This window comes from Poromitra crassiceps (assembly GCF_964638095.1).
Source record: "Poromitra crassiceps genome assembly, chromosome: 5".
Classification (NCBI taxonomy): domain Eukaryota; kingdom Metazoa; phylum Chordata; class Actinopteri; order Beryciformes; family Melamphaidae; genus Poromitra; species Poromitra crassiceps.
Window position 1 is genome coordinate 59,233,368 of NC_139642.1, and position 12,500 is coordinate 59,245,867.

The 12,500-nt window shown below is 46.2% G+C and overlaps 1 protein-coding gene across 1 annotated transcript in view; it reads right to left on the reverse strand.

Annotated features, from left to right (window-relative positions):
• LOC310777586 (endothelin-converting enzyme 2-like) overlaps positions 1 to 12,500 on the reverse strand; it is a 39,686-nt gene that overhangs the window by 15,516 nt on the left and 11,670 nt on the right. Inside the window, exons 3-8 of the mRNA XM_083637957.1 lie at positions 10,926 to 11,067; positions 9,841 to 10,056; positions 9,120 to 9,244; positions 6,724 to 6,870; positions 5,868 to 5,933; positions 818 to 1,006 (exon numbers count right to left, since the gene is read on the reverse strand). Of these exons, the coding sequence (XP_083494083.1) occupies positions 818 to 1,006; positions 5,868 to 5,933; positions 6,724 to 6,870; positions 9,120 to 9,244; positions 9,841 to 10,056; positions 10,926 to 11,067 (885 nt within the window). The remainder of the gene's footprint in view (positions 1 to 817; positions 1,007 to 5,867; positions 5,934 to 6,723; positions 6,871 to 9,119; positions 9,245 to 9,840; positions 10,057 to 10,925; positions 11,068 to 12,500) is intronic.

Below are 12,500 nucleotides of genomic sequence, written 5' to 3' on the forward strand. Positions count from 1 at the left end.
CAGGACCTTACTTCCTGGAAAAAAACTGGTCCATTGGAGTGAATGGAGATGTCGGAACTCTTCTATTATACGGCTCTGGTTGAGACTAAAAAGCCTACCCCTGACCAAAGAGCACCTTGACGTTGTACTACTCGGCCTACCAAAGACGCACTCCTTTTTCTGCTTTTCTACATAATGTTAGATATTTGGAAAATAGAGTGACTAAAGACCCCTTATATGGATTACAAATCGAAGGGTAAATTATCTTCTATATATAATAATGAGAGACTACAAAACAATACGGGCAAGATGTATGAAAATACACAATGACAATAAAAAGTATTAAAAAAGAAAAAAGTAGAAGACGCGTGGACAATAGGATAAGTCGCGCGTTAGGGCGCGCAACTCGGCCCACAAGCGCAAACAGCACATGTGCGAAGATAGGGCCCACGGTCTCAGCAGCTAATTGCACTTCTTCCAATGTGGGTCCAAATATGGAGATTTTCATATTACGGGATAAAACAGTTATAAAATAGGGTTGTTTTGATAGTGATTGAAAGGTCTCAGATTACAGATCAACAGCAGGTGGCGCAAAAAAGAAGTCAACATGGCGGCAATCGCAAACCCGATGTTTTGGCTCCAAAATGGCCCTTCAGAAACCTGTGGATAAAAACCACTCACTACAACCATCTTCTTTTTACAGTCTATGATAAAGCCCCTCTTCTTCAGCAACGAATCCTGAAGTGCTTTTGAGCAAGGCAGACATGCACGCATACACATAAACACAAACTTACAGTATACATATAACACACACACACACACACACACACACACACACCTGTAGCTCTGCGATGGTGGTCTTGTGGTAGATCTTCTCCTCGTCACGGCGCTGGTCTTGAGGCACGGTGATGTTGGCTAATGACGTCTCAAAGTCCAGGATCTGCTGCATCTGTGTGTGTGTGGAGCTCCTCTCTCCACCCAGGAGCAGACCCAACTCCACCATGTAGTCCAGATAGGCTGCCAGCACCTGCAACCAGCAGCACCAATAACGTTACTTAATAGAGAGCCGCAGGGATGACGTATTTTTGTAGGCAGAATGCGGAAGTCCCGAACTTCCTGGTTCTTCACTGTTTCTGTCTATGGGATTTTTGAATGGGTTTTTGCCGCGATGCTTCAAATACGGTCTCTGGGCAACGCAAGATTAATCAAACGCGAACCAGAGTTCCGTCGGATAATCTTCACACATGAGGACCACTTTCATGAGTTTTGTAGCGTAAATGCGAGCCCTAGAAGTAAAAAGCTCGAGCTAAGCTAATCCAGAACTACACACTGTCGCATAGGCTTCCACGTCACGTCAGCATTCAACCTGGACTGTTGTTGGATGTGTGCACTGATTACCCCGGGCTGAACGGGCTGAACCAGGTGAGGGAAAGAGAATTTCCGTGTTCGTCCTTTGAAGTGGTGACGTTATTGACATATATATCCCCATCGACTCAAAAGTGTAGTCTCATTTAGCCGTTTGCTAGCTAGCCATCCTTTTAACGGCACGTAAAAGCTTCAAAACTCGTAAAAGTGGTCCTCGTGTGTGAAGATGATATTACTAAACACTGGTTCGCATTTGATTAAGCCAGCGTTGCTCAGAGAGATTATTAGAAGCATCGCGCCAAAAACCCATTAAAAACTCCCATAGGCGAAAACTGTGAAGAACCAGGGCTGTTAGCATCGATGATTTCCGGACTCGTTACTGCGGCTCTCTATATGGCTGTACCAACCACGTTGTTTACAAAAGCCCCCCCTCACTGCTGCCACAGCAGCGCAGCAGCACCTTGGAAATGTGGCAGTTAAGACGGCCAAGTTAGATGAGTAACATCTGTATGCGTTTTACCCCTCCACTACCCCGGCCCTACACCATCAGCGCACCCTGCGATTGTTTAATTGTCACCCTCCTGTGTCGACGAGTTCAGACATTGTGGAAGTTCTGTTGGATGACCCTGCGCGTCCAAAAATGACTAAAATATGTATCCGTCATATTTGTGCAGTGACGCAGAGCGACTCGACAAATATTCAACATAGGACTTTGGGAATGAGAAGGGGCTGGTTATACTGTTTACTGCTCAGCAACCAGTGCAACTGCAACCACAATCTTCTATGGGAGCAGCTCAGTACAACCACAGTCTGCTACTTGTGGTCATTAAGGTAGCAGGATCATGTCATCCCAAGCTCCTTTTTGGAACTCTCGGATAATAGATATTGCATCTTTAGGAATACTGTGAAGCTTGACAGGTAATGGGAAATCACCAATCACTGCCATACATAGATTTCTTCTTTTTGTAAGAAGCAAACCAACTTCAGTTCATCCAGAAACAGGACTTCAATGGTGGATCTTTGGGATATTGCGGCGGTGGTAGGAGGATTTGACAATGGTGAGGGTGGGGTTGTTGGTTTTGGAGAGGGTGGACTTAGAGCCGATGAGGAGGAGTTCCGTTTTTGCTGTAGGAAGTTTTATTGCGTCCAGGCTTTAATGGCTGACAGGCAGGAGTGGGAGAGGTGTGGGTTGTGGGGGGATGTGGTGCTGAGGTAGATCTGGGTGTCATCGCCATAGCAGTTGAAGTCCAGGTTGAAATGCCAGAGGATCTGACCAAGAGGGAGGATGTAGATGATGAACAGGAGTGGACCAAGTACAGAACCTTGGGGAACACCTTGTGTGACTGTAGAGGCGGCTGAGGAGTAGTTGTGGAGGGGAATGAAGTGAGAACGGTTGGAGGTAGGAGTGGATCCACCTGAGTGCGGTGCCTTCAATACCGAGGTCTTCCAGTCTTGAGAGCAAGATGTTGTGGCTCACGGTATCGAAGGCTGCACTCAGCTCAAGGAGGATGAGGATGTTGAGGGATCCGGTGTCAGCAGAGGTGAGGAGGTCATTGAAGACTTTGATGAGTGCAGTTTTTGTACTATGGAGTGGGCGGAAACAAGATTGGAGGGGTTCAAATAGATAGTTGGAGTGCAGGTGGTTTTGAAGTTTAGTGGCTACAAGACGTTCCAGGGTTTTTGAGAAGATGGGGAGGTTGGAGATTGGATGATAGTGGTTGAGACAGGATGGATCGAGACTGGGTTTCTTGAGGACGGGAGTGACACCAGCAGTTTTGAAAGCAGAGGGGACAGTGCCGTGGGACAGTGAGGAGTTAAAGAGGTTGGTGAGGTAGGGGCAGAGGACAGGAAGGCATGATTTCAGCAGGGGGGTGGAGAGGGGGTCGAGGGAGCAGGTTGTGGGTTTGGATGCGGTGATGAGTTTGGAGATGGTGGAGGTGGTGACAGGAGTTAATCGGGAGAGGTGGCGATGGAAAGAGCGGCGGGGGTAGGGGCAGCAATTGATACATAGTGGTGATTTTGTCTGGCAAAAATATAAGGAAAGCATTGCATTGTTCGGTTGTGGAGAAGGTGTCGGCACGGGGCGTGAGGAGGCTGTTCACGGTGGAAAAGAGGGTTTTGGGAAACAACAACAACAATGCTAGCTCGTTGCTACACGCTGAAAAAGGTTTTGACGAAGATTTGGATTGTGCAATAAAGCGGGCCTGCTTGGTACTTTCAGTGGATGGTTGTAAAGGTAAACAGAGCCTTTCCCCCCGCTATACCAGAGTGGAGGGATTACCAGCCAGACTCAATCCCGGTGCAGGGAGAGAGTCTGGCAAGTGAGACTAGGCGGTAGTTTTCATTTAAAAGCAAGAGTTCATGGGGAGAGTAAATGATGCGACGGGAAAAACTGGGCTGGGGGGAAAACAAGTAGGGAGTATCATAAAGTAAAGGGGGGGTAGGGTGAGTAAAAAGAGAGAGTTGAATGGAGGTCTCATAACAACAGTAGACAGGTGAGTTAGTGGTATGATGTAGCGTTAGCTCAGCGCAGGAGTTAGGTTTCCTACTCACGGTGCCGATGAGTTTAGTGATGGATGAATAGGGGTGTCACAATACATCGATCTGCACCGATTCAATGATCAACGATCCATCTGCATCGATGCACAGTGAAAACATCGATATTAATCTCTATGACGGCGCCATAAAAAAATAAACATGATATATATTGTTTTATTTTGAAATGCACGCCGCGTCTGTGCGTCACCATTTCTGACGAAGCGCACGTCCTCTTTCGTTTCCGCATGCAAGCAATGTCAACAGAGGGAGAGGATAAGTAAGTAAGTAAGTTCCCCTCTCGGTGTGGAAATACTTTGGATTTCGGAAGAAAAAAAGACAGGAAAACGGGCAAATCACATGCCACGATGAGTATCACGATGTGCCATTTCACATTTCATTTGTAAAGACGGCAGGCCTACTCTGGAGCCAAAATATGTAATCCCATCGAGATAGCAGCACTTCAGTGAAACTTGCATACCGAGTCTGTACAATCAAGTTAAAGACGATGACACGAGTTAATGAATGCAGAACGAGTCACTATCACTACAGATGGGTGGACGCCGTGCACAACAGAAGCCTACCTACGTACTGTAACTGTGACTTGTCATCATATTGACACCGACTGGCAAATGAAGAATTACGTGCTTCAGATGTGTTTTGAAGGAGAGAGAGATGCAACTTTCCAGTCACTCATACTATTCACAAACACTATTCATAAATATGTCATTACTTCATTTAGTGTTGAAATGCTTTTCATTTGATGCTGAAGTTGCTAATTATAAGGACACTCCATCTTTGATACTGGGAGGTAATGTGTTATAGTGGTGGAAAAGTCAAACCTTGCCAAAACATACCTGTGCATTCCTGGTACTAGTGTGCCTTCTGAGCGTGTATTTAGCACTGCAGGTGAGAAAAGAATAGATTGTTTTTCATTGAAATGTCTAGAAGAGCTAAAAAAAAAATTAACTGTCAAATGATAGGCCATTTTAGTTGCTTTTTTGAGTTGATATAAATGTAAATGCGGGCATATCATCTAATATCGATCGCAGCCCCCTGAATCGAATCGAATCGTGGCAGACTTTGTGATAGCGGCAAATATCGCATTGTTGTCAAATGAATCGATATAATATCACATCGTGATCAAACTTGCGATTCGCACCCCTAGGATGAACCCAGAGAAAGTGATGTCCGGCAGGTCCGGTAAGTGAAGTATTGGTAGTCCGTTGAGGGAAGGGAACTAGTCCAGGTGAAAGGTAAAGACTAGCAGGGATGTGGCACAGAGCCAAGGAGGGCAGCTCCACTAATGTTAGCGAGCCGGCTAGCCAGGGGAAGCTAACGTTAGCCGGTCAGCAGGAAGGCTGGGAAAGTGGGGCAGCTAGCTAGGAGCGGAGCCAGGGGGATGTGGAGACAGTGACAAGTCAGAGACAGACGAGAACAGACGTGGAGAAAGCAAAACTAAAAGCGAAGAGATAATAAAGTAACGTTATAGAACAGGGAAAGAGATGAAGAAGAAGCGGCAGCCACAAACGACGCCAGCAGTACTCTCCGACAGTAAACACAGACACAGAGACGCAGTGACCATGATGATGAGCTTGGGGTATCATGAAGTACGGCTGCTATTGATGTTAGTGATGTGATCATCACTGCGCTGCAAACTTGCACAAAGTCAAATTCCTTCCTTACTCACTATGGCTATTAAAATGAATCTTACTAATAGTCCGGAATACATACGCTTTTTGTTTGGATCGTTATTTGAATAAAGCTCATTCCAGCTTTGCTTCAATAAGTCCCCATTAAGAGCTCCTATGACTTTTGGTGTTCTGTGTCGAATCAGTTTATAATGATCAGTACTGTATTTCTATCAGTTCTAGACTTAAAAAGCCTCTGTAGGGTTGCAGAAACAGGACGGTGGTCACTTATGTTATTAAGAAGAGGTCCAGCTGAGCTATTTACTGTCATGGCAACACTGTTCCACCCATCCTCACCTTCTCATTGGCCGTCTTGTTGAGGTAATAGTCCCGTGACGGCAGGAAGAGCCCTGCTTGGTCCACCTAGGAGGAGGAGATCCACCAAGAGGTGAGCAAAGAAAAGCAGCACAAGGCAGGAAGTCAACATTTTCAACGGATGGTTAAAAGGTCCAACAAGACTCACTCGATTGAGTAAAACCTTGATTGACGTATAATTTGTTAACGGACCTTTCTGACCATAACCCTAACCCTATGACCCTGATTACCAGAAAACTAACAAAACCTAGTCTACCAGTGTTTGTGAATGAAGATAAACCAGGGAATGCAGTCATTCCCAAAAATAAAATGCCACATTTTCAAAATGAAGTAAGTCATATCGACTGGAATGACATTTTATAAACATAACACTCTCACAGAACTCAGGGATTAAAGAAAAAAAAAAGAAATCTTCTGACTGAAAAAAATTCCAGGCCTATTTTCGTTATTTCAGCTTTTTAGAGTGTCCGCTTTTTTCCGACGTGCGGGCGTTTCCCATAGGTACATATCACACTCATTTCACTCTAAACTTCCAAAACACCCAGTAATGATGCATGGATTGTGTTCCAGGCTGAATCAGTATGCTATAGATAAACATAGTTTTCACATTTCATATCTGACTCCAATTGACTGAAATCAGTCTAGCGACTTAGAACTTTAATCCCTGAGAACTGTTTGAGAAATATACACATTTTGTTAGGCCTTTCATCCCGCCAGTGGAGGTAGTACACCTGAGTATGAGCAACTGTAGCATGACTCAATTTCCCCTCGGGGGTCAATAACGCTTTTCTGATTCTGATTGTGGTTGGTGGTCTGGTTGTGCATGGTGAAGGCCTACCTGGATGACGTTGCTGTTGGAGTTCTTGGGGTCGGCACTGACGGTCACGGTGAAGAAGGGCTGGGCTCGGTAAGGACCTGACACCACCTTCAGAACCTCCATGAAGTTCTCCTTATCCCAGGGACCCGTCATGTTCCAGCCCCCAATCTACAGACAGACAGACAGACAGACAGACAGACTCAGTGAATACAGTGAAACTCCTTTAGAAACTCCTTTAACATCAGGTGGTGAAAGCGATTTTGACCCTTAACCTTGGCCCCCGTGTCTAACTTAAGCGGAACTATGGTGTCATTTACGCGTGATTTCTAACCCCACATAGGATAAGCAATAACCACGCCCTGTGGCGCCGGGATTGGCCAGGAGCAGCACTGGAGGGCACGCAGCCCAGCGATTTCATGAACCAACTGAATAGCTCTTGAGAACGGACAGCGATTTCGAGAGCGGACATTGAAATGAATTATGGTCACCTACCTTCCTTAGCATAGTAATAATAATAAGCATAATAATTGTACACAATTGTAATAATAATAATAATTGTAATAATTGTACACAATGTACACAATCTACAAAAACATGCAATAATATAAACGGTGTTGCGTTCACATTCATAGCTCATATAATATAATGTACCATATCGTTAATTTCAAGCTCAATTCTTACCCAGAGAAAATAGTTTTTAAACATCTTTATTTTAAAAGATGAAAAAACCCAGGTGCTTTAGTCCCAAGCTTCAATGCTCCTGGCCAATCCCGGCGCCACAGGGCGTGGTTATTGCTTATCCTATGTGGGGTTAGAAATCACGCGTCATTTACGAGCAAAGGAGCTATCCAAGTTTCACTCTCTGCTCCTAACGGATGCTCTTTATTTGCTCCTCCATCTCTGTCCTGCTGTGACTCACTTTGCACCATTCCAGTAAACACTGTCTCTTCCGTCTCAACAGCATGGACTGTCTTCCTACTTTCAGTCTTCTCCTCCCAAAAACACATCTTAGGAAAGTGATTGCTGTCTTTACATTTTGCACAGTTCTTCCCGTAAGCCGGACACTGCCTGGCTAAATGTTTGTGACCGCACCGTCTGCAGTCGTAGGGCGTCCATCACGTTCCTTGGCTCTGCACGCGCTTGTGTTCCTTTTGTTTACAACATCCACCGACATGTTTTCCAGACCCAGCGTGCTCGCGCCCAAACTGTGGTGCTGCTCCCTCCAAACGTTTTGGCGTGCATGACAGAAAGTTCACTCGCGTGACAAAGCTTCACTGCACTATGCAATGTTAGATCACTGTCCCAAAGCATTTTCTCCCTCACCTTCTTGTCAAATATTCCAAAAACGACTTGATCACTTATCATTGAGTCCTTGAGTTGTTCAAAGTTGCAGGTTTGCGCATTCGTCTTCAAATCAGTCAAGAAGGCATCAAAGGACTCTCCATGTTTTTGCAAATCTTTCCTAGATTAGATTTTTTCCGAGGTGTGCAGTATTCATCGAAAAGCTTGAGCACCTTATCCAGATCATCTCTATCCTTTGCAGCCCCGAACGTGAATGTATTATACACCTTGATAGTCTGCGGGCCAGCCACTGTTAGCAATAATAGCTACTTTACATCCTCCAGTAAAAATCGCATTTATGCTTTGGGAATCTATGGTGTACTGGCTCATAGAGACACTGCATGAAATAGGCCACGCCCATCACGGGGGAAATCGCTCCGTTCACTCCCATTTACCAGCGTCATTTTCCTTGAATTAAACATAGCTAAAAGCTGTTGTGTGGTGGGGCTGCGCACACAACAAATGTAAAAAATCGCCAATTAAAGTTTTTTTGTACTCCCGAGCAAAACAAGGAACATTGAGGCCATTGAGCATTCGCGAGAAGAAAATGTGGATTTAGCTGTCAAGGAAGTAAGTTGGAGTGTTCATCTTCCATATATATGATCTTTGTGTGCAACTACGTGACATAGGATAATGCCAGTGCGTCTGATGCCATCTGTCTGATGTTACACCAGCGTTATTTTCATTAATTTAAACATGCCTAAAAGCTCATGTCATAGTATTTTACTTCAGGCCACTGTGTGGGATCGTTTATCCAGCCTTGTTTGGGCACTGAAAAGGGACACCGCTCCAGGCCAACTGAGTTCATTTTCTCGATGTACCTTTCCCTCTCTGTTGGAGGAAGTGTACTAAAATAATCTTTTGACATTATCTAAAAAGAAAACTGTCCAAATCCCTGTAAAACCCCGCAAAACTATTTCTATCTGACGAGAGTTCCTCCGTTCGCTCCGGTTAGCCGCGGTTTGTTTTGCTAGCTGCAGTCGTCAGGCAGTGCTTCCTTGTATTTTCCCCCGTCTTGGGCGTGCAGGCTTCTGAATGATGACGCGTTTTGCAGTGTCTCTATCCCTAATGGTTACCTTGGCGATGAGGTCTATCAGAGGCGTGGCTCCCAGCTCCTCGATCCGAGGTTGGTTGAGGCAGGACAGGTAGTACACCTGGGTCTTCCTCTCCGCCTCGCTGGTGCCGTTAAACGTCCCGTTCTCTGAAAACACAACGAACACTGTCAATGTCAGCAGTGGTTCTCAACGTGGGATCCGGTCCTATAGGGAAAATATATGAGGTGAGATATTTGGGTAGGATAGTGTGGTATAATTACACCGGAAGTGTTAAGGCTATTAGTGACATCCAAACGTTTCCTGCAACTGATACCACACATATCCCTTTCCAGATATTAACATATAGTAGTATCAGCCCCGAATCGAGGTGAGATATTTGGGTAGGATAGTGTGGTATAATGACTCCAGAAATGTTATGTGCTGGGGATTCAAAATATGGTGTGAGTCAAATCAGGAAAATATCAAAAATCCCGATTCTGGTAGTATCAAAGTGACCCATATCGAGCCAAGACGTGCTCCTGATATGAAATCTTCCCTGTGCCGTGATCGGAGATGATCCAACGCAGATATCATCATAGATGGGTCCCAATTTTTAAAAATCTGGGCAAAAACATCTCTGGATTCTGGGGTGTTTTGCTAAAGCATGTCACACTCACAACCCATGTTTGTGAAATCTCTTGTGAATTCTCGGACTTGCCAAGAGTTTTGAAAACAGTTTTGTCTGTCTGGCTGTCGTTCCTACCCAGCAGGTGTTTGAGCAGCGCCTGGTTCTGCTCCCAGATGGAGTTGAAGGTGGACCATCGCGAGCGTCCGTCGGGCAGGGGGTTCCGCCTGGCCCAGCCTCCGCAGGCAAACTGGTAGAAGTCCGAGCACGGGTCGGCGCCGCGGTCCATGGCTGCCGCCATCTGACTGGCCACCGTGATGCATGCCTCGGACAGGCACAGGCTCCGGCCACCGTCTGCACGAGCCATGGGACAGAGACACGTCTTTTAGTCAAGTCGAGTTTATTTGCATAGCCCTAATTCACAAGCATGTCTCACAGTAGCCTGGTACACCAGCCGGTCACGTGAACTCACATTTCATTTCGTTCTACCAGACCGTCTGGCCTCAAGCCCTGGGAGGGATTTTGCAGAAACTGCAAAGCGTACGAGCCAATCGGCGACCCGCCTCGTAGTTGACATCGTAAACGACCAATCACGAACGCGGCTGGGAAAACAGTAATGACTGTGGAGACAGTGTGCGGGAGTTCTCTATTCTTTGGATTCAGTCGGGTTTTCCCTCCTCCGATGCACCTGCCGTTTTTAGGTGTGCAGAAGCTTTGCTCCTTCAACTTACTTACTTACTGCCACAGTGTTTTGCACCTGCAGTATTTGTAGCAGTTAGTAAATAGTAGCATTTTAACATGACACGTCCACCACTACCTCGCCACACAAATAGGCTATCAGATTGAGGCGAGATGAAAATCCCTGGTGCACTACTCAGTCAGAACAGTCTGCATGGGGCGCCTGCCTGGCCAATCCTGGCGCTTGAATGCTGCGTAGGGCGTGTTCTACCCACAACTCCAGTGGGATCCGTAATAACGGACTGCCGCTACCCCACGTGAGCTAGCCGACTTTGATTGGCTGTTGAAAAAGGTGAGAAAACAGCCCCTGCGACCTGGCAAGCTGAATCGCTGGCAACACCATCAGCCGGCTGGGCCAGTTTACACCGCTGCAACTTTCCCTGCGATGGTTTCGTCTCGTTGTGGATCTTTGGTGTAAACTGCCCTTAACACACAAGTTGTGTGTGTGTGTGTGCATGCATGCAGGTGCGTGCGTGCGTGTGTACCTTGGTGGTAGACCAGGGCCAGGGCCAGCAGACAGGCTAGCAGGGCGAGCAGGGCGAGGAGCAGACAGACGGACAGCAGCACCTCCAGCCTGGTCCTCCTGCCCAGAACATCTACCCCCATCTTCAGCTGTCTGAAGCCCACCTACAGAGAGAGAGAGAGAGAAGTTACCGTCAGCTGTCTGTCCACATATAGAGAGAGACAGAGGGGCTTGCAGGGTTCTGCGCAGCCTCGATTTGGAGCCTTGCCGCTGACTAGCGGCGACAGCAAGACTGTACATACTCGAACGTAACTCGGCGCGTTGGGTGCAGTACACCTCCGAAACACTAGGTGGCTTGTGGCGCACTCGTGTCCATTATATATGACACTATCGTGTTGTTTACCAAGAACTTGCAATCATGTCGGTGAAGCTTTTCAGTGAGCTCAGAGAAACTTTCCACTTTCAGCAGATGATTGTGGAAACAGCCTTCTAGTGTCAAACTCTGCACAGACGTCATTCTGCACAGTGAAGCTCAGACATCCAGTTGTAGGAACATGAAGAAAAACAGATTTTTGACTTTAGGGGGTCTTTAAACCAGAGGTTCTCAAATGTTTTTCAGACAAGGACCCCTTACAAGATAGAAAATATACCGGGGACCCCCTGATTCTGATTTGTGATTTTGGGGCTAAGCTTAAAGGAGAACTTACCTCCAAAATACTTTTTTTCAGCTTTTAACCAATATATATGACTTTGGGGGTGATGTGTGAAGAATTCTGGTCAGAATTTCCACATTTGACACCAAACTGTTGCCATTTTACCATTTGTATCATTTTTCAGCAGCATACCTGGCATAAGCGCCCTCTAAGGGTGTAACACTGCTTTTTTTTCTCTCAAATGAATGGGATATTTGACACGTCATGACGTCATGGTGAACCAAAGACTATGGGATTTCAAAAGATAGTTACTCCCCTACTTCCCCTGTACCCTTTCGGCTCCTCACAACTCCAAGCCTATTGCCATGATGTCACTTGACCTGTTAATTTATTACAATCGCCTGTTATTTTCCTACCAACTCCTATGTAACACAATACTATCAATAAACGCCACTATAATCATAAAAGGAAGGACATAGCAAGTAAATCATTCCCAACCTTTTTCATACTAAGGGGCCCTATGATGAGATTTGGTCTCATGTAAATGGTCTCATGTAAATCTCAGAGCACAGAGAGCACAGTCTGACATTTCCGCGGCTATCATTCCGACTTGGAAGCACTTTCTCTCGGCCAGTCTGCTCTCTCGTGCACCCGCGGGGGCGCGCGGCAGCAGCACACAGCAGCAGTGAGAGGCGGGGGCTTTCAACAGTCTGACATTTCAGCAAACAAATCTCGTCGCAGTTTAGCGGACATGTAAAATATAACGCTATACTACGACGTGACAATGTGACAAAGCTTCTCTAAACATATCGGCTAATATAATATCATCACTGTGTACAAGCAACGCCAACTTTTCTGGAAATCAAGTCAGCAGAGCAGAGCGACTGGCTCTGTCTGTGTGTGTGTGTGCTGCTCGGGGGGATTCGCATGGGAACAGTGTGAGG